At 38.5% G+C, this 22,909-nt stretch overlaps 1 protein-coding gene across 11 annotated transcripts in view; it reads right to left on the bottom strand.

Moving 5' to 3' along the window:
- The window catches only part of Reps2 (RALBP1 associated Eps domain containing 2), a 226,836-nt gene that overhangs the window by 98,243 nt on the left and 105,684 nt on the right, over nt 1–22,909 (bottom strand). For 4 of the 11 annotated variants that reach the window (XM_034485279.2, XM_034485280.2, XM_034485281.2 and 1 more), the window contains exons 6-11: nt 18,381–18,519; nt 14,944–15,007; nt 12,153–12,295; nt 10,350–10,444; nt 6,374–6,446; nt 4,868–4,921 (exon numbers count right to left, since the gene is read on the bottom strand). In XM_034485279.2, the coding sequence (XP_034341170.1) occupies nt 4,868–4,921; nt 6,374–6,446; nt 10,350–10,444; nt 12,153–12,295; nt 14,944–15,007; nt 18,381–18,519 (568 nt within the window). The remainder of the gene's footprint in view (nt 1–4,867; nt 4,922–6,373; nt 6,447–10,349; nt 10,445–12,152; nt 12,296–14,943; nt 15,008–18,380; nt 18,520–22,909) is intronic. The other 7 variants (XM_076918708.1, XM_076918709.1, XM_076918710.1 and 4 more) reach the window with 3 other exon arrangements.

Raw genomic sequence — 22,909 nt, 5'->3', positions numbered from 1 at the left:
GGTTAGTGAATAGTACCTGGGCTAGTACAGAACACAGCAACAAGCAAAACTGAGGTTGAGGTACCCATGTGAGAATGCAGGGGCTTCCACACCATGATAATTCTTATTTTATTTTTAAAGTTAAAGGCAAGAGAGGGAAAGAAGTCCAGCAAGTTTTCTTTTATTGAAACACTGAAAGGCCATTCTCAAGTCTAAATGGATTAATGGAGACATTCCAAGATAAAAAGACAACCCACTTAAGAGTTTGCCTTTTTATATAATGATAGATTCCCACCTGAGGGCTTCTTGGTCTCTCATGATAGTCTAATAATAGACTTGAAACCAGTCTCCCACAAAGGTTAGGAATATATCTTAGCTGCATATCTTCTTTAACTATATAATATTACCAGAGTCAGATGTAGTAGCTAATACCTGGATTCTAGAAGCAGAGGCAGGAGAATTGCCACAAGTTCAAGGCCAGCCTTGTCTATATATTGAGTTAGGCCAACCAAGACTAATTTAATGATCCTGTGCACAAGTGTGCATGCATGTATATGTACGCGCGTGTGTACATATGTGTGTGCATGCACAGAGCACCATGGTTACCATGGTCATGAGAAGGCTGAGCTCTTACAAAAAAAGGAAAATGGTGTGCAGCTTTTCCTATAAGAAAATACCCATAGCCGGGTGTGGCTGCTCACGCTTATGATCCCAGCACTTGGAAAGCTGGTTCAGGAATATCGCCATGGGTTTGAGGACAGACTGGGCTACATGGTAAATTCCAGAATAGTCTGGCTAAACTACAGATTGACACCCTATCTCAAAAACCTCCCTCTATACAGAAAGAGAGAGAGAGAGAGAGAGAGAGAGAGAGAGAGAGAGAGAGAGAGAGAATACTCTTGTTCCCCTGTCTCTGTTACCAAATCATACAAAGAATACTATGGATTAAAATGTGTTTCAACCATACTTTTCCTCATCAAACCTAAATCAGAAGCTCATGTACTCGGTACCAATCACCACGGAGCCCACATTCCCATCAGAAGTAATGGGAGTGATTAGAAACACAAAAGCATCAGTCCTCTTTTGTGTTTCCACTTCTTTGTAGAAGGTGCCTTTAAAACCTCAGAGCTCTGCTATGGTTTTGCAAACACTGCAATTTTTTATCATAAAAATCCACAGGAAGAGTGCTATGGGGAGAATATAATTTGCTTCTTTGTTTCACATATTTATCCAAAAGAAAATGTCATGCTGCACTCTTCCGTCCTCATTTTCACTGTTCCCGAGATAAAAGCCTCCTCTGGTATGAAGCAGCATAGATTGACGATGATCATTAAAACCCTTGGGTTAGACAAGCAAGGAAGAAAAGGAGCTGAAAATTCTCATAAATGCCAGCAAGGCACAAAGAAAACTCCCCAGAGAGCGAGCCTTTCCTTACATGTGGTCAGCTGCATTACAAAAAGAGCCATTTCTCCTAACCTAGAGAGATCAAGCAAGTCTCAACTTCAAAATGAAATGTTGTCATAGTCCCCTCCTCACCAACAAAAGTATGGAAAAGCCAACAAGACTAAGACTCTCCTTGTTCATACCATGCACACATACCTAGGCAAAGAAGGAACAAGCCCTCCCTACTTCCTACCAAACTCTAGGAAGCAAAGAAAGGCAACTCTCCTCAGCCAAAGAGACTGCCCTGGAGCTAGGAGGCAAACCTGCGACCAGAGTCACTGCGGTGTTGGAGGCAGCCTCTGAGTAGGCTTACCATTGCTCTTCCATGTTCCTCTTCTCCTTCAGAATTCACTGCTTTCCAGAAATATTTCAGTAGCAAAAGTCCTAGCCATAGTAAAACACTGTTTCCCAACCCACCATTAACTCCTTTGTCATTTGTCTTTATCATTATCTTTGTGCTGCTGCAGGGATGGGTGTGGAAGGAAGGGTTAGCTCTGCTAATAAGAGATAGACAGACAAGCAGACAGACAAATGTAGTAGGGGTGTGGATGAGCAATGAAGGAAGGAACAGAGACCAGGCTGGGGTCCAGAGACCCCAGGTACTCCCCCTAGCCACATCACTAACCAGCTGAGCTGCCCTTTCCTCACCTGGTAAACAAATCCCTCTCTCACAGAGACAAATAAGAAGGTTGAAGTCCTAGGAATGTGAATGTCCTGCAGAACTGCAAACAGTTCCTTTTGTAGAGGATATAAATAAAGGTCCCTAATATTCTAGGCCTGAACATTTGGATTCTGAATTTAATTCCTTACAAGATAAAAAGAGGTAGAGATGGAGCAGGTAGCAGAAGGCAAGAAATGCTTCGATGCAGAAGGACCGTGAGCTGCTCACTAGCAACGGAACACCTGGAACTGCCCACAGCAGTCTAGAGACCATACTGCGCAGGTACACCTCGTCATGATCCAGAAGCAAAATGACAACTACTACCATGCACTGTGTGTAGTTGAATTAGGCTAGACTGAAACATGAGGCATGACACGTCTTAGACTCTACTAATACATATGCATTCAATAACTGAAAGGGTGAAAGTATGTTGGAAATGTTTAACAAGGAATCTTCACTCCCTAATGACTTGGTACCCCTCATCTATCATCCACCACATCACTTTCACTGCTACCAGCAGTATTACCACCATGTACAGTAATAATAAGCAGAGCGGAGACATACTTTTCCTCTCTACCTGCAAAGATGTATCCAAGGTACAGCTTGGTAAGTTGGCCCAGGTTTCAGACTACAAAAGCCTCAGCAGTACCAGTCTAAGTTAAGTCTTCCATCCACCACCCTAACAGACCGACTCAGTTCCCCAGTGCATGTGAGTATCTGCAAAAATGGCAAGGGCACACTATGTTACAAGCTCAAGCAAAAGCCAATGGATGGATCACAGTTTCTCATTTAGCTGGAGAGAGGGGAAAATGACAACTTCCTGGAACACTCCAGGCATGTTATCTTTTATCATCTTTCCAGGAAATGAGACAGGGAAGATGACACAGACCTAATGATTAACCTAAAAGCCTGCAGTGGAGCTGAGAGGAACTGTCTCCAGTACATTGACTACCAAAATTATAATTACCATCTTGTGACTCTCCTATCTCCCAGGGGGAAGCTGTGGTGACTTCCCAGGAAACAGGCTATTAAATATGTTTGAGATGAGGAATTGCATCATATCCAGAAGGGGGCAGCAGTAGGAAGAATAAATCAAAAAACCACACAGCATGTTCCCAGGCAATGTAAAACAAATTTAGATATACTTCATGTGCTGTGGCACACCTGTTAGGTTTTATCTGGTGGTACCAAATCCTAGTCAAAGAATATTAAAAATAAAAACAAAGGCTCATGCCTCACAAAACACTTGATCTCATGCTGAAATCTCTGGAACAAATAGAAAAACGTAGGATTCTCAAAGCCTATAGGAGAAGCATTCATTTAACTTCAAATTAAAATAGCTTTTATTAATACCATGTCACAAATTTTACAAAGCACCTACCTTAACATCCGAAATCAGAGATGCTTAGAATTGGCCTATACAAATAGAACATTTCCCCTGTGATGAATAGACCCAAATACGTTTCAAAAGTCAAAATCAGGCTTGAGAATTCCCACCGACTTTAGAGTCATGATTGATTTACCATCATAATTTCCTATTTTGCAGCATTGCTTTTTGGAGGTAGTGCTTTCCAAATAGGCCACATAGCAGACTTACCTGGGGACTGGGATTTCTTCTGTCCAGTCCTTCCTATCCCCTCCTACTGCCTCTTTCTCCATCCTACCTTTGCTTTTAAACTTCACATGAACTTAGTATTTGGGAAACATAAGCATAAGTTCTACTGATTCCTTTGTTGCAACTTTAAACAAATAAGCTCAGGATGATGGTTAGTCATCCATAAGAAACAGTATTTACATTCTAAATATCCAAGAGCAATAATAATAAAGAAGAAAGAAGAAACTTCATTCTAATCTTCATAATCAAAGATCTAAAAAAAATGCTTTCTCTGGAGCCACTTGATTTTTAACAGAGTTTATCTTGCTTCAGTGATATCTCTATTAAGAGAGAGCTAAGGGGGCTAGAGAGATAGCCTATTATTCTTTTTTTTATTGGATATTTTATTTACATTTCAGATGCCATCCCCTTTCCCCAATTCCCCTCCCTAGAAAACCCCTATCCCATGACCCCTTTTCCTTTTTGCTTTTATACAATAGCTTACTATTCTTGAAGGGGACCTGGGTTTAGATCACAGCACCCACATGGAAGCTCACAACCATCTGTAATTCCAGTTCCAGGGGTCCAACGCTGCTTATTGACATCCATGAGTAATGCACATATATAAGGCACATATATATGCTCAGGCATATACATATACACACATAAAATTAAATAAATAAATAGGTTTAAAAGAAAGAGTTGGAAGCATAGGCCCAGAAATTCTCTATGGTTTTCCAGACAAGAAACTGACTTCATAACTTTCTCTTTTTTTCTCTTTGGAATCTACTCCATGTTTGAGCTGTACCTTCCTGGTAGAAAAAGATTATAACGATATTTGAGACTGACACTTAGGCAATGAAAATACCAACTCTGGGCCTCTAGTTAATCTACATTATGAGTTCTTTATACATAAAGCACAGGCATTTATCTAAATTACTGTCCCAATTTGATACTTCTAAATTCAAACTGAATGAAATTTAAACTCAGAGCCTAAAGTCATTCTCTATCTGAAGAGAGGGAGACGGTAGAAAACCTAAGGCTTTTTGTTTTACAAAACACAAGCCAAAAATTTAGAGACACAAACAGACACACTATCACAGACACAGTAATCTTCAGGTCACCAAACAGCTGAGGTTTTTACAATTAAATTATTGGATAGAAAACACATTAAAATGGTTTCATCCTACCTGTATCCTCAGATACGTCCTTTGGTAAGGATTCGTTAACAGTACTTTTCAAAGCTAGTAGTATTTTGTTTCATGTTTAAGGAAGAAGAAAGAGAAAGGAGAAGAAAGAAAACAAAGGCCTTGTGAAGTTTGATTTCTGAGATACATTATATTAAAACAAATAATCCCTATCCATCAGTTTAAAAAAAGGTCTTACAAACCTCTAGAGTTGCTATAGCATTTCTAGAACAATGAAAACCTCATAAAGCAGGTTGTCCACAGACAAAAGGAAGGCCTAATTTCAACTTTCTAGAGAGATGTCATTAGTGGTTAGGAATGGAATTACCAAAAAGGATCTAAAATTTCTCTTGTTTTCCTTCTTAATAGTCAATCAATGACAAGAGAATGTTTGGGATTTAAACCCATGTTTTAATATTTTTTAAGAGTTTTGTAGCTGAGGCAAAGACTTGTAAGTTATGAGAGTGATCAGCTGTAGACAATGTCTAGTTCCACTTGAATGTGCTAAACAAACATTTAACTACAAAGTATGAAACCTTCAGTGCTTGATGGAAAACTTCTTTTCCATGTTTAATGTCTCTGTGAGGCTGAATTAATGGCAGGGCTCAACAGTAAAACCTGAAATGGCTTCAGTTCAGATTGGCTTCTCCTACTTCTTGTGAGTGGTGAATTGATATAACAGATGGAACACTGGCTTAAGACGGAAACTCTTGGTTTCTGTCCCAGGTCTTTTTTTCTTTTTGTGAAAGTTGATCATTCACACTGCCTGCCTGAGTTCATTGCTTATTTCTAAATGTTGAGTGATTTTAAAGGCACTAGTTTTGTGAGGCCTGTATGTAAAACAGTATATGAGGAGGGACCTGGTAAGTCATAGAAGGATCATACAAAGTGCAGGGTCCTTAGAGGAGAGGGTCCTTCCTGCACTTGTGGATATTACAAGCCAATGTGTCCCATGTCTGAGGGTATCTCTAACACTGGACAGTGTGCTGACTACCTTCGCAGCTACTCAGTAAAATAAGCAAATTGAAACTCGCCTCCATATCACACCTTTGCATCCATAAGACTTATGAGAAACAGATAAAGCTTTAAGATTGGCACTCTGTCTGAAAGAACTTCTTTATGGGTTAGACCTGTATACAGATGTATATTAGTGCTGTTTGTTTTCCAAATCATCTATGCCAACACTAAATATTAATCTTCCAATCCTTTCCATTTCCATACTATGGGACCAGAATCCAATATAATACCTCAAAATACCCTCAGATTAACAATGACCAATGAATTAAGGCGATTCAGACACAAAGATCTTACTGCTACTTTAGCAGTAAGTGAACTAAAGTAAGTTTAGAGAACTATAGGCTTATGACAACAACTTAAACTACACAATATATCCAAATGAGTATCCATATGATCCAATGGCCTCATATGATCTAGAAGCTGTTCTGGGAGAAATCGATGAGGAAATGGAGGAAGACATCCTTATAAGAATAAAACTAATTCTTTTCCTACCTTGTTTGTCATCACCAGTAGTCACATCTTTGGTAGGGACAGGAAAGTCAGCCAAGTCTTTAACAGATGTCTTCTTGGAAAAGAAAATTAAATATACAAGTTGAAATAAAAATTAAATGATAATCACACATGAATAAACGTTTTAAAATTTATAGTTAATGTCAAAAATGTACATCTTCAATAAGTTCTGACATTTAATCTACTTTATTAATTTTGTTTCCTAATGAGGTAGAAGTAAATTTGCGCTAAAGTATTTACATACATAGAGAAAAGAAACAGATTTGAGAAACAGAAATTCAAATCAAGGCTTATTAGTGAATGTTTCATTGAATTTGAATCTTGACTAGGAGTCAGGCAGGGATTTTTTTAAACATTTGTACAGTTAGCCAAGAACCAACCTGGCCTTTCAAGCCTTTTTCACAAACAGGAGAGGCTGTGATAAGTGAGCTTACAGTGTGAGTACTTGCCAGGATCTGTTATGTAGTGGATGTCCAGCCTCCTCATTGTAGATGTTTATTGATGAGCAGATAAAAAACTTCCCCTAAAGCTGGGCACAGTTGCAACCCCCCCACACATACACACACTTTTTAAAGATTTATTTTCATTTTTATGTGTATTGGTGTTTTTACTGCATGTATGCCTGTGTGAGGATATCAGATTCCCCTGGAACTGTAGTCACAGACAGCTGTGAGTTGCCATGTGGGTGCCGGGAATTGAGCCCAGGTCCTCTGGAAGAGCAGGCAGATCTCTGTGAGTTTGAGGCCAACCTGGTCTACATAGTAGCTTCTATGACAGCCAGGGCTACACAGAAAGACTCAAAAAACATTACATTCCTCTAACTCATAGATAAGAACAGGGTAGATTGATATCCATAAGGTGTTTCTCCTTTTCTGAGGAAAAGGAGGACAGGTAGTGGGGAAGGGGCTTGAAAGGATGGAACTAGAAAGAGAGGAGGAAGCTTTAATAGGGATATAAAGTGAATTGATTAAAGAAAAAAAGAAAAGTTCTCAGTATACTAATTGAATACTCAAATTGATCACTATGAATTGTTTTCAAATAGTTTAAAGTCTAGTAACTGTACTAAGCTTTCCCAATATGTACTCTAACTATAGTATTAGTATAGTATAGTGTGTTTAAAAACTTCCCAGAGAGCAGAGCTTAAATCTCCACTAAAACAAAGCCATTGTGTAAGGTGACTGGAGAACTACTTGGCCTGACAATGGTAATGACTTCACAATGTGTGTATGTCTCTATACATGTATCAAAACATCAAAAACGTGAAATTTTACTGATCTTACTAGACTAATATACTAAACATCAAGGAAGCTGGAAAGTGTGTATTCTAAGGCCTTTGCTGTGGTTAAAGGATAAAATATATTCATATTTGTGCCATCTTTATGTGCAAGGTCTGCAAAGGTATCTAAAAATGGAAAATGGCTAGGTAGACAGAAAGAAGAGTGACAGGATGACTTGTTATCAAATGCACTTTGGTACATTTTAAATAGATCTGAAACTCAGAGATCAATGTAAAAATGTAAGGACGGTGATTAAAAGCATAGAGGCCTTTGGTCCAGTGGCTAACTTTCATTTACTTCTAAGAACTCAAAGACAGGCTTCTAGTTTTAAATGTTTCCAAAATAAATGTCATAGCCCTGCTAGGTGGGAACCTGATCAAGGGTCTAACAAGCCTCAGCTAGGTGATTCTTCAAGTGTTAATGTCACAGTTATATCATAATGTAGTATATATTAAATCACTTTAAAGTAAAAATATTTTATGTATCACTACAGAGAAACCACTAGATAGCTCAAATATCCACTGAGTTATATGATAAACTAGAAAATATTTTCTCAGTAAAAAAAATAGCAAAAATTATAACATTTCTCAGGCTAATGTCCATTTAAACCAAACAGCAGCTGAATTATACATTCATGGATATTGTATAAATTCCATAATGCAGGAAGAAACTTCAGATGCATTTCTTAAAAGAGGTGTTTTACTTTTAAGTTGTGTACATGATGGTCCAATCTTTCCCTTCATTTTTAATTTAGTTTTGAGAATTTCATATCTAAGTGCTGTTTTTATATCATTTCTCTTACATGCTCTCCTCCAAATCCTGTGTCCTCCCCACTCCTTTTCAAATCCATGGCCTCTCCTTCTTTCAAAATTATTTTTATGAACATATGAATATATGGATATATGACACAGTCTGTTAAGTTCATTTAGTGTTGCTTCTATGTACATGTTTTAGGGATGACCACTTGGGACTGGGTAACCTATCGGGGATCTTGTCCCAAGAGAAGGCTGATCCTCCCTCTCTTAGCAGTCATTCATTTCCTGTAGCTCTTCATCTAGGGGTAAGCCAATGATAATACCAGTTGACATTCCAATGTGGAAGGAGGAAATCTCACAAGGCCCTCTCACTTTTTGATTTATATGGTATCATTTTTCTGTAGGCTAGTACATAGTCTCCATCTACATTTTAGCTGTTTCTTCTGAAAGGATAGCTAACACAACCTTTAACTGGTTTGACATGGCATGCATTCCTATCCTAAGAGGTGATTCTCCACAGTACAATGAAAGCCCCAGAAATAATTTCCTATTCATAGTCCATTATCTCCAATAAATTATCAATGTCTTTTTTTATAGTGCTGGGGATTGAACCTAGAGTCTCACCGCATTCTAGGCAACTGGCTATACCATTAAACAATATCTCTTGTGCTTTTCCGCTTCTCTTTTGAGGCAGGGTTTCATTCAGTTTCCCAGGCTAGCCTTAAAATCAGTCCATAACCCAGAATGGCCTCGAACTTATGATCCTCCAGTCTTCACAGAGCAAGCAGTTGACAATACAAAGGTGGCCAGAAAATGTATCTTAATAGTGCATTTCTTTTACTGTCTTCTCCCATCTTGACTGCATTATAGAAGAAAATTGTCTAAGAATAAAACAATTCAGACAAAATGAATCCAAAATGTCACTGAAAAATCTAACTGAAGATATAGCTCAATGGTAAAGTACTTGCTTAAAACACCTAAAGTAAGCAAAAAGCAAATAAAAATGAACACAAGATTTTAATAGCTTTTTCACGGATGGAAATACACAAATGGCTAACAAGCACATAAAAAATGTTCAACATCTCTGGTCATTTTCAAACTGAAACCATCATGAGACACAAGTGCATCCCACTGGGATGGTTAAAATGAAAAAGACAGGAACCAGGGCCATCAGGACTATGAGGAAATAGGAGTTCTTATACATTCCTGGTTGGAGAATTGAAATAATGCAGTTTGGTGGTTCCTCAAAAGTTCAGCACAGTTATGGTACAATCCAACAATTCCAAAGAGAAACAATCAAATTTGCCCATATGAAAAATTTACTCATATAGGTTTATAATAGCCAAAATATGCAACAAGAAGGGAGAAATAAGCAAAATGTAGCATTTCCATACAATGAAAACTATTCAATACTAAAAATAAATGAAGTACTTTCAAAACATTATGCTAAGTGAAAAAGACACTCAAAAGCACACATCCACCATTGTCCTATTTATAAGAAATGCTTAGAATAGACCAAACTAGAAACAGAAAAGTTAGTGGGAGTCATGGAGATGGGTCAGTGGGTCAGAAATCACTTGTTGTCAAATCTGAGGACCCGAGTTCAATCCCCAGGGTCCAACATTGTAAGGGGAAAGAACTGACTGTAAAGGGAAAGTTGTCCTGTGTCCTCCATGCTGATGTCACAGCCTGTGTACCCACCCCCCCAATGAATAAATACATATAATAAGATTGACTAGTGATCATAAGAGGGTGGTGATGGGGACTGTGGCAAGTGGTGCTGATGAAAAGAGGATTTTAATTGGGAGTGATAAAAATGATTTGCTCTAACTGCTCATTGTCTATAGTTTGTGAAGACATAAGCTATGGTTTACTTCTACGCACATCCTGATTAACATGAGAAAGTTTTTTGTTTTATTTCTTTACCTCCATCCGTTTCAAGTCACAGGACTGTTGGTTTGCTGGCATTGACTCAGAATAAGAATCAAAAATTGCACACTCCCACTTGGATTTAGGGAAAGCTAGCAGAAAGAAAAACAATACATAAGAATATTTACTATAGCCATAGTGGAATGTCTTAGCAGTGTTCCTGTGCTCATTAAATGTAACAACAAAGTCAGCTCATTCACATGTACTATTTACATCACTAGTTGTAAAGAGACAGCATTTGAAGGTCTTTACAAACACAATCTAGTAGTGTTATTCCCATTTCACAGATGCTAAAACTAAGAAACAGGGAAGGCAAACAACTCACTCAAGGGCATACAGCCAGTAAGTGACCAGCAGAGACTTGAACACCCAGAAGTCTAGCTGACAAATTCTTGCTCTTAATAATGAATGTTATAATGTGGTAATAACTTGCCACATTGGCTACCATGATATGTTAAGTTTTAATCATATTAAGCACAATTTTAAATGCAGTAGCCATAACAATGGTTTAAATACTATGAAGATTAACAAAAAATACCTCCTTTTAGTTATTGCTAGAAATAAGCAAGATTCTAAAATAATATGTACCAAATATAACTTTATGAAATATTTATCTCTTTGGTTAGCAAGAGTAACAAAAATAAAAGCATACTTTCTTACTGGCTGACAAAAGAGAAATAGCATTACAAGTCTCTTAGAGCATACAACAGCAGAAGTAGTTGTTAGTTGGGAAGCTCAGGAAATTGGCATGAGAAAGAAAGGATGGTACATGATAAGCTAATTGCCTGGCAGCCAGGCTGCTTCTTAAGAGTGCATTTTACTTTACTACTTTGCCATGAGGTAATTAAGAAAGAAAAATCACAATGACTTTTAAAAAGTTGCTAATATTTCAAGAGGAAAAACATAATAAATAAAAGTTAATCAAGTATGTCAAGATACACTGTTAGAAAGTCAAATTTTAATGAAATGTTTTCTTAAAACTCAACACAATGTGGTTTTTAACACTTCCTGGTCTGCCCTGGGCCAATGCTATTGCTTATGGTTTGTTTCCTGCTTTTCTTTTTAGCCTCATCCTGGCCTTTCTTCTTTGTTCCATACACTCCAACCACCATAGCCTGAAGTTCCTATTCCTTGAGTGGTCCAACCCTCTTCTCAGCACCTCTCAGAATACCTGCTGCCCCTCTTCCCAGACCACAGAGAAAACACAGTGCCTTTCACATAGAAAAGACTAAAAACATTTTAACACGCTATATAACAAAAATTTTCTCCTGGAATCCACTCAGTCTCCCAAACAAGGAAGTATCAAAAATGGATCATGCATAGTCCACCAAATGATACAATGTTGCCTTACAAGTCTGTCTTCTAATTTGGGGAAAATATTATTCTATGATTGTTTATTAAAGAAAAAACCTTATAGCTTTGAACTACCCTACTGAAGACCAATTAGAGATACTAGGATATGTCTCAAGACGCCAAGCTTATAGTTGGCTCTATAAGATGTATTTTCTATCAACAGTGGGATTCAGTGCTTGCCATCCATGACTGTCATGAAAAAAAAACAGTGATATTGGTTCTAATCCATCCAGAATGCACCATAAATAGAAGAACAGATGGTTTATACTTCCTTAAATCATCCCTATAACTCGAATTCTAACATGTGGAAGTCTGATACAAGTTAAAGAAAGAATCTTCAGATGTCAAGGACTCCCTGGTGTCCAGATATCATTGTAAGAAATAAGAGTTTCTTATTAGGCATTCACAAAATATAGCTAAGGTTTATGATGTGTGATAAGGCCTTACCTGCTTGCAAGTACTCAGACTGCAGAGTTGGAGGCAGGCCCTCTGGCAGTGGGTAGCCGTTCTTCCTGGCTACAATGAGATGAAATGCAGCACAGAACTCAGGCAAGGTCAGGGCTCCATCACAGTCAGCATCACTGAGTTCCCTGGAAGATGAAAGATGTCATGAGCTGCTTGTCATGCAGCATCAATCAGCCTCAACTATGCACACATAGTTCCCAGATACCTGCCCATGGCCTGTGAGAACCTCAAAGTTTCTCAGGCAAACCCATGTGAAATCCCAGGGGTCGCTGAGAGGGGAAAAAAACAAGCTGATTTGTGGCAGTACCCCATCAGTGGCACTTTGTAAATGAAAATTCTTCCGGCTCTCTGATAAGTCTGGTTTTTTTTCCAACACTGAGACAAGCCATAGGGAACTCTAGTGAGGAGAAAAAAAGTGATGCTTAGGTTTTTGCAGTTACCTGACAGTTGCTCAATAAGTGCAGGCTGTGTAGTCTGAAGAGTGCTGGACTCGATGTTGGAAAGGAGCCAAGGAAGGGCAGACACAGCCACTAAGGAGTTCATTCAGACCATAGACATAGGTACTTCATTTTTTTTTCAATTTTAAGGGAAAATGTTCTCAAAAAGTGTGCATTTTGGTAGCAAGTTAGTCTCTGCATGAGAATGTTTTTCTTAGAAAGCTGGGCATAGTGGTATATACCTGTAAGCCCAGCACTTGGGAAGCAAAGGCAGGAGGATCAGGAGTTTAAGACAGCCTTAGCTACATAACAATTTCAAAGCCAGCCAGAGATACACGGGACCTATTTTAAAACATGGATACAGAGATGGGATGAGCAAAAGGTGGAGAAAGAGGGAGGAGACAGAAGGGGAGAGGGGAACAGAGAAAATGAGAGTATATAGGAACTTAAAGAGATTCAAGAAATATTTGTTGTATCATATTTTAATATAAAAGTAGCAACTAGAAAAAGGCTGGTACTGGAAAAGAAAAACATGAAAAAAGGAAGTCTTAAAAAGGCATGTCTTTACTTCAGTCACCATCTTTCACTAGAAGACACATACCTATTCATTAAACACAAAAAGAAACCTATTTGCTAAAAAGAACTCAAATCCCATAAGTACCAACATCTCTGTGGTGTACAGACACAAGCATACTTATATTAGGCCAAGTGTAGAAATGACTTGTGTAAAACTGTACTAAAAAGATATTGCTATTGGGGAAAAACCCTCTAAGAGAAGGTCTGTACCTCTGCTTTGGACCATTTGCATCCTCCTATTCCCCATGAGACTGTTGCTCTCATTCAGAATGCAGCAGCCCTGAAACAGCTGCTCCCCAGGGTGAGGCATCTGGGAACTGCGTCAGATGCCGGATGGAGAATATGCTATTTAGCCTTCATGCATTTGTCTCTACAAAATGACAGGAAGCCTCACAGGGTAATGTTAAGGCTGGGAGTTCTGCCAAAACAGACTCTATTCTTTTCAAAATGGTTGGGTTTTTTTCCTACCCTTAAAATCTAACATAAGATTTGTTGAAAAAAAAAAACCAGACTATATGATTAAAAAAACCTAAATCCAGCTCAAAATCCCAGCTACACTGGCATGCACAATATACCAGGAATAGTTTTTCAATAAGATCCACAATATATGGTATGTGATGCTAAATTCTATCATACTTTTGTAATGCCTCATGAAAAACTCTTTACATAAATATTCCAATGTTTTAATATATATTTATAACAGCATGATCCACAAAGGCAGGAGTTTATGGTGCTGAGCATTTTCAGACATGCAAAGAGAACCATCTGGACCACTGCAGCATAGCCCTCCTGGAGCTACAACTATGGCAGGCCTCAGCAGCAAGGCAGAGCCCACACTGCAGCTGCACAGGCTGAATTAGGGCCCAGCTGTGAAACACCTGCCAAATTTACAAAGTTCACAGGCATCTAGAATAGACAAATTTAACTTTGTTCCAGAATGTTCTTGGACCTTCTGTTCACCCTACCTTATAAAATATTATGAAGAATGGCTTTTCAAGGTCCTCTGGCTCCTTGCCTCACACTAAGTTAAAAATATAAAAATAAAATGTATGACAGAATGTCTCACATGTGCACAACTGCCTAGACTGGAATCAGGATGGGAAAAGAATAAAAGTAGGAAATTCTTTTCTTATATGTCCATATATTTGTGCATCTGTGTGTACCACATGAATACAGTGCCTTAAGAGACCAGAAAGTGTATTGAATCCCCCAGAGCTGGAATTACAGGCAGTCAGGAGTGCCATGTGGGTGCTAGGAATCAAAACCAGCCCCTCTAGAAGAGCAGCCATCTCTCTAGCCTGCAGAAATTACTAATAGCTAACACTTAGGGTTCACTATGCACATATGATACTGTTCACTGTGGTTTTCAGATAATTTATTTAATCTTCATAGCAAAAAAAAAAACCCTTGAGTTCTGTTTACTCTCAATCTGTTTTAAAAAAATCATCCAGAAAATAAACTTTTCAGGGCTGGGAGTGGAGCTCAGCAACGGAACACTTACCTGGTATGTGTGAAGCCCTGGACTCAAACCTTAGCACCACCAAAAGCAAACTCAAAACTCAAAATTTACTTGAGAGGCTGAGGCTTGACAATTACTGCAAGTCTACGGCTAGCCTGAGCTACACAGTGAGTTACAGGTCATTCTAGACTACAAAGTAAAACTCCATCTCAAAGCAAACAAAAATCACATCTTAAAAAATTAAATTTCAAAACAGCTAAACGATGAGTGTATGATAACACTTGGCAGTAAACATACTCACCAGATATAAGAGAGTTCTGGAATGGAGAGCTTTGATTTGGTGAAGAAGTTCTTGGCCACAGACCCTGTCAAGAGCCATGATTTAAGTCAGCCGTTACTTACTGGTCTGAAGCAGCTTTGATGTGCAAGCAAATTGCCATGTTTTCCTTTAACAATCTCTAGCAAATAGCTACAAATGCATTTATTCCTCAAGCAAAAATAATTACAAGGACTTTCATAAAAGCAGCATGTGGCTTGCATAGCACGTCTGAGGGCCAAAGATTGATTCTTCGTGTTGCAAAATGAGAAAAATACAAATAAAAGGAATATAGATTATGTAAAAAAAAAAAAAGATGCAATGACAAATACAAATCAGAAACTCCTGCTTTGTTTACCAAAACTGCACATTTTCATTAAAAATGCCTAAGAAAACTTTCAAAATTACTTAATATGTTGAGTTTTATACTTAGAGAATGGAAAAGCAATGCAGAGTTGTAGAAAAACGATAAGCAAAAAGGAAAAATTGTATCATTAACCCTACCAAAAAATATTGAGAAATAGTTTTGATGAGATTTAAGACTTCTTGATGGCACTTTAAACAATTCAGCCAGGACTCTTTTCATTGTAATGTACCTATGGCAGTTGAAATTGAGTGATTATCCCATTGGCCCAGCTATGCTTGAAATGTTAGCCTTCACTGAGATTTCTCAGGTTTTCATGCTTCCAATGGTTTCATAATTCAAAAGCCTCATTTCTAACACAAGAGAGCATTAAAGCCCCAAGTTTCGTTTGAAGATAAATCCAAAGTCTCCCAGAGCAATTATAAGTTTTCTAATTGGCCTTAAAACAACAAAAAAAAATTTAGTTGGTGGTAATTTAGTTGGTGGTAATAGTGGTGGGAATTTAGTTGGTGGTAGATACTTGACTGCCATATGCAAAACCCTGGGATCCATGCCCCAACACTACATAAACAGAAAAATCAGGCCAGGTATAGCCTGCACACTTTTAATCCTGGCACTTGGTTGACAGAGCAAGGCAGGTCTCTGTGAGTTTGAAGCTAGCCTAGCCTACATAGCAAGTTCCAGACCAGCAGGGGTTACACAGTGAAATACTGTCTTCAAAATAAAATTTAAAAAGGGTTATAATGGATCCTAAAGCAGCAATTAACTTTCTTTTGATAAATTATTAAGAATTAAAGCAAAGTATCAATAACCCAATGAGCCTTCCCCTAAATGTACTCCATCCATAATGCTAATACATGACCCTTGGCTACCAATGCAACCAACCACCTTGTGAAACACTTGACAGACAAAACTTGTTGGCCCATTTACCAACTATTCTATAGGAACCAAGATATAAAGACATTCTCCTATCAGTCTGTCTTCTGCTGGATCCATTCTCTTCAAAGCATAATAGTCCCAACCCATTAGCTAATGCTGGCTTTCACACTGGAGACTACTGTTCCATAGAGTCTCAAAAAAAGTTAGGTGGAAGGCATTGGGAAGCTGACAGCTATCAAGTTCAGCTGTGTCCCAGATGTCACCAGCTAAAGAAGGAGCAGAGGACAAAGCCTGAGTCCTGTCTCCTTTGAGTACACCATGGAAGAAGTCCTCATGTTTTTTACTCTGGCTCCACCACCAAGCCACCAGAAAAAGAGACTCCGTTTATATGAACAGCCCAAAACATACAAATCTAGAGAAAGAACATACAGTAGTGAGCTAGGTCTTTGAGGTGGAGAAGACAGGAGTAGGGAGTCACTGCTACTAAGTGGGTAGGTTATAGAGGGATGATGGAAAGGTTCTGAACTTAGGTTATGAATCTTCTCTGTGAATGAACTAAAACCACTGAACTGCACAGTTCAAATGGGAAGTTTTATGGTATATGAATTATATCTCAACTAAAACACTTATTTTAAAAGACATCAACTAATGCCATTCATGAACTCTTCATTGTAATCAAACTTAACATTTAAAAGAATTTATGAGGCCGGGCAGTGGTGGCGCACACCTCTGATCCCAGCACTTGGGAGGCAGAGGCAGGCAGATTTCTGTGTTTGAGGCCAGCCTGGTCTACAGAGTGAGTTACAGGACAGCCAGAACTACACAGAAAAACCCTGTCTCAAAAAACTAAAATACAAAAACAACCAAAAAAAGAATTTATGAGGCAATCAGAAAATTTTGAACAATGAAGACTTGGTTGTGTTAAAGAATCTGTGATTTTTTTTCTCACATGTATCAGTGAGTTCTGGTTATGTTTTTTCTAAGAAACCCAAAGATATATCCTGAAATATTTTTCAAATCAGATGGTCTGGCAATCATATTTCAAGACCATCCCTGCTGAGAGGGATGATATAAAATTGCCAGCATGTGTCCATGGGGATTTGTTATAGTTGTGAGTCAAGTTGTATCTATACTTGAAAATCTGAAAAAATAAAAAGGTTGAAAGAAATTTTAAAAACACCTCCAACAATGACTTATCCATATTTAGCTAAGTATCTGAATATATTGTGGGGAAAAAAAGACTCAGATGAGCAAGAGGTAAGGTTATCCAGTAGTCAATGTATAGAATCTGGATTTCTGTTCATCTATTCTAAATCATGATGGTAAAATTCCTTTGTTATTTCTATACTATTCTACCTTCCATAAGGTCATTTACCACCAATCACCGAAATGATGTTTACCTTTACATATACAGGAATACATCAATTATATACCTTATTTCATAGAAAATTCATCTTAATTCATGCTTGACTGTTAGCTTAGAATGATCAAACCATACTGTTATCCTTTACATTTGAAGTGTAAGAAGAAAGTCTTATCATTTTTTTTCTTGCAGACTCTACTACTTCACTGTTTGTAAAGTCTTCAGCCTGGTAAAATGTAGGCACACGGGAACTAAATCAATTCCCCTCAGCTTGAATTTTACATGAGAGCACAATAGGAATGCAGATATCTGAAGATAATTGAGAAGAACTGACTGAGAAAATGCTGGCCAGTCTTCCTTTCATATCTTAATTTCAAGAACCCTGAAAGAAAGACTTAAGCCAAAGAAAATGAGCCGTGCTTAAACTTCTGGACACATAAAGCCTGAGGGGCACTCTGCCGGAAGGCAGGCAGGCTACACTTTGTCTTTGTTCTGACTCTAACATAATGAATAAGCAATTTGAGGTGTCCCTTGGCAGTGCCATCTACTGTTCCAAGTGCTTTAGCAGATAAGGAGCAGGATCTGGACTAAGGTCCCCCAATTCCCATTTACCTTTCTGCAATAGCAGTGTAATTTTCCCAAGGTCAGTACCATTTGTTTTTCGGCATGACTTATATTTGATAAGGCATTCTACCTTAGAGGAACACAAATTGGAATCAAAGAAGGTTATAATATTCATTTTGTATCGACTATTTCTCAAGATGTTCTGCAGTTATTCACATGGGCCCCACGTTCCAGGACACCATGTCCTCTCACCTGAAATGAAGGAACTCGGGTCTGGCTGGAGGGACCGAAACTGATTGACATAGTACTCCCGCTGTTCTTCTGTTATCCTCCAGGGCTCATCTGGGTAATTACTGTTGTTCTCCTGCAGTTCTCTCTCCACTGAAAAGGACTTTAAAAAAAGAAAGTGCTCACAGAACTTGCCTGTCATGAGATGAAGTGTAAGACTTAAACACCAATAAATGTTATTTTGTATTTTTCTTAATTTCTCCTCAAAGGAATGAACGTAACTGCCTAATAAAAGAATTTAACCAAAATATAAACTATAATATAAAAGAGACATCAAGCTTCAAGGGTTTTTTTTTCTATCTTCAAAGTTAACATGAACATGAAATGCTAAACAGGTAAAGAATGATGACAGGTTTTAAGACCGCCATTCTTCTCTTCAACAATTCATCACATTTAACCCTTTTAGATTAGTTAAGTAATAACAATACATTTTTCACATGTATGTGGAGTGGCATGTGGTATGGGGCAAAGCTGATATCAGGAGTCTTCTTCAGTTGATCACCACCTCATGTATTGAGATAGAGTCTCTTAGCTGAAGCTTGTTGAGGCCACCCTAGTTAGCCAGCTTGATTCCTGACTCTACCTTCCAAGCACTAGAATTATAGGCAGGCTACTGTGCCCAGTGGACATTAAACAGGTTCTAGAGACCTGAACTCTGGTCTTCACATTTGCATGTCAAGTGCTTTATCTGCTGAGTTATCTCCTTACCTTCAGATTCTCTTCTGCTCTTCACAGAACATATGGAGACATTATAACTGCATAATCTTTTTGTTTCATTCATTTTCTTTGTGTGTGTGTGTGTGTGTGTGTGTGTGTGTGTGTGTGTGTGTGTTGAGACTGGATCTCACACTGTAGCCCAGGCTTTCCTAGAACTCACTACATAACCAAGGTTAGGTTTGGATTTACTGTAATCCTGACTTATGCTCCTGAGTGCTGTGATAATTGGTATGAGCTATCATAAATGAGTTACTCTTTCTCTCCTGTTGTAGTTACACGGTGTAAATGCATGAGTGAAAATTTCCAAGCCCAGTCCAAGTCCCTGGGTCCTAACTCAGTATCACTGAATCTGTCCTTCACATGTATGACTTGGGAATGTTTACTAAATACAAAGCTGAGCAGTGAGAACTATTTGTGGCATTGCCAACAGCAGGGTAACAAAAGGGGTGCATCAAACCTGCCACTAGAGGGCAGGCATGCCAAATTTAAAGATTTAAGAGCTAAGAAGTTCAGAGACCCAATGCAGGAGAAAACAAAAAGTATAACAGGCTTTCAAAACAGACACAAAATGGAAGTGCTGAGAGAAACATCTGGGGCTTTGCTCCATCCTTCTCATCCACCTTAAAACCATGTATTTTTAACAAGGGCCATGCCCATAGACCCAAGAGGTAGTCACAAAGAAGGCAAAAGGAAACTAGTAAAGACAGGTATCACTACAGAATTCTTCATGCTAAATGTGGATCTGCTGCATTACCTGGTACTAAATGGAAACTCCTGCTTCCTGGGACTATACTCTTTCTCTCCTGGAAATGAACTCTCCCAATCTAGTCCCTGCTCATGCTAGCCCATTCTTTCTCCAATCTCATAATTAGGAAAAATTTTTTTAAAATTGAGAAATTAAAGAAAAACTATCAATCTGGCAGCTACTTTCTTTCCTGTTTATATCACTTCATGCCTGGGTAGCGTTAGTCACTTTTTAATAGGTCTTGGTCTATTCCGACAGAAAGAATCTGGAAGAGACAAGAAAAGGTGATCTAGCCCTCTATTTAAAAGTCTACACTCAGCTTGATGGTAAAGCACTTACCAGCATGGGTGTGGCCCTGAGATCATTCTCCAATACAAAAAAATCAAGCCTATAAGATTATCTGTTGCTTGTCAAAACAGTCCAACTCCCCTACCTGGCCATCAGGACTCTTACAGCCCATGCTAACTCTTTGCTGACTTGGTAGGTTTGCAATTCCCCATGTGCTCACATCTTACAGACCGAACTCAGGTCTTCTTCCCAGGAAACTCTTCCTCTGGTACCAGCCTGATGAAATCCTTCCCTTTCTTACATCCTTCTGCTCCAAAATGCCCTCTCTATATCTCTACCATATATACACCCATGCCTACACCATAACTGAGGTCACTTCCTGCCCCAACACAGTCTAGTACAAAGGTAAATAGCAGCTAAGTGTGGATGTGTGGATGAATAACCTGACTCATACCTGTTATCATCTGGCTACTTTGAAATAACAGTGATTAGGTACATAGCACACTAGCCTCTGAGATGCTTTGTCACAGAAAGCTCTTTTCTTGGAAAAACAATTTTTGTCAGATTAAAGGTATGAATGATAAATATACAAAACAACAAGCAGAGAAAGCAAAACCTGAATAGATACACAGCCAGGCTATGATTCAGAACAAGGGCCAGGTGTGACATAAGCTATGACGAAGAAAAAGAATCTGTGAGATTAGAACAGAAGTAATATAGAGAAAGGAGTAGGGTGCATGCCTATAATCTGTGCATCCAGGAGGCTGAGGGAGGGGAATCATGAGTTCAAGGCCAAGCTTGGCTACATAGAGAATTAAGTTATATACAGTAACACAGTGTCTTCAAAAAAAAGAGTAAAAGAGAAAAAAAAGAGTAATAAGGTTGTTAGCCCATGATGACAACCTGAAAGACAAGTGAGCTGTGGGGCAAAACAGATCTACAAGACCCAGTATGGCAGAACAGAGTATGAAGAGCAAACAAGAGAAGCTATGTCTGTAGAGGCTGACTGACTGGTTAGAACTGCACAAATGTGGACAGACTGCAATGCTGCAGTGCCAGAGACTAGTGCCCTAGTCTCTGGCACTGCACTGGGCTAGGTTCTAGCCTTCCAGAACTGCCATTCCTTGCCCACATTTGTGTCAGAACTGATATCTTGTGAGTACTAGTTTAAAAGCTTTTAGAATCTACTAACTTAGTAGAACACTATCTTCTACCCACCCAAAAGCTAGGACTGTCATCAGACAGTATCTTCAGCCTATAGAAAAGTTTCCTCCATCTTGCTATACCTGTCTCTCTGATATTTCCACCAATATACTTGAAGCTTGGCTTAATTTATGACTTTCTTTGTTTTGTAAAGCTATACAAAACATCAAGAAGTTGCTTCAGTGTTGGAACATGGAATCTGGGGTAACATAAATCTGTGTTCTATGTTTCCAGACCATGGTCACTCGAAATGACTACAAAATAAACTATTTTTTATTCCCTTAAAACATTGAGAGGTGGGAGGGGGAAGGGAGGGAGGGAAGGATCGAGAAAAAGAGAGAGAAAGAAAGAATGCACAAATGCATGAATGAATAAATTAATGAATGAATTGTATCCCTACAGGGGCTGGCAAGATGCTCAGTTTAACCTTCAAAGCGCACATGGTAAAAGGACAGAACTGACTCCCAGAAGTTTTTCTCTGACCTCCACATACACATGCCCTCACAAGACACACAGAGTTAAATAATTTATATATAAAAGAAATCTACTAAAGAGAAATCCAGAGCTGCCAAGATGGGGTACAGTAAAGGTACATGCTGCTGCTGCCATGTCTGATAACCAGAGTTTGATCTCTGGGAAAAAGAAACCAAATCAACTTTTGCAAGTTGAACTCTGACCTTTACATATACACTGTGACCTGGACACACAGACACATACAAACACACTTAAAGAAAAAAACCACTGGGATACTCTACTCTTAATCTCTCTCTTTCTCTCTCTCTTTTTTATTTCCATGAGACATGAAACCTGAAACCCTCACTTCTAAGAAAGCATAAGATGGCAAGGAACACTCTTAGTCCCTAAGGCCATGAAAGGCCTTACAACAAAGAGAGGGCATCTAAACACTGTGGTCCTTCGGTCACCCGCATTAAGCCCGTTAATTTGGACCCATTATTTATCCCCTGTTTACCAATGTATAGTTCAATAGTTTTAACAACCTAAGTAAGTGCTTTGAAGATCTGTTTTTTTACAAATACTATTTTATGGTAACTATGGTAAATACTACACAGTTTGGGTATTTCAAATAATTGTAAGTATCTTTGCAAGATTTCAAAGGCTAGAACTCTATCAAATCATGCTTTGTCCTACAAACAGTTCCTAGAAGATAAATAAAAGAGACACAAGAGTATGTCAGGTGTACTTTTATTAACAAGCTTGAATAAACCCCTGAGTATGTCTTATACTACAAAAGATACAGAAACGCCCACAGCTCTTTACTATTATCTTTTTCCTTTTCTTTTTCAGTTTATGTGCATGGCTATTTTGCCTGCATGTATGTCTGTGCACCATGTGTGTATAGTATCCTCAGAGGCCAGAAGGCATCAAGTACCCTGAGACTGGAGTTATATGCCACCATATAGGTGGTGGGAATGAAACGTGTGTCCTCTGAAAGAACAGCCATCTCTTTAACCCCTCTATACAATTTTTAATGGAAAAAATACCAGTACAGGGGCTGGAGAGTTGGCTCAGTGGTTAAGAG

Source organism: Arvicanthis niloticus, chromosome X, assembly GCF_011762505.2.
Source record: "Arvicanthis niloticus isolate mArvNil1 chromosome X, mArvNil1.pat.X, whole genome shotgun sequence".
In the NCBI taxonomy this organism is placed as follows: Eukaryota; Metazoa; Chordata; class Mammalia; order Rodentia; family Muridae; genus Arvicanthis; species Arvicanthis niloticus.
The sequence above is the reverse complement of the archived record's forward strand: the minus strand, read 5'-3'. Positions and strand labels throughout refer to the sequence as shown.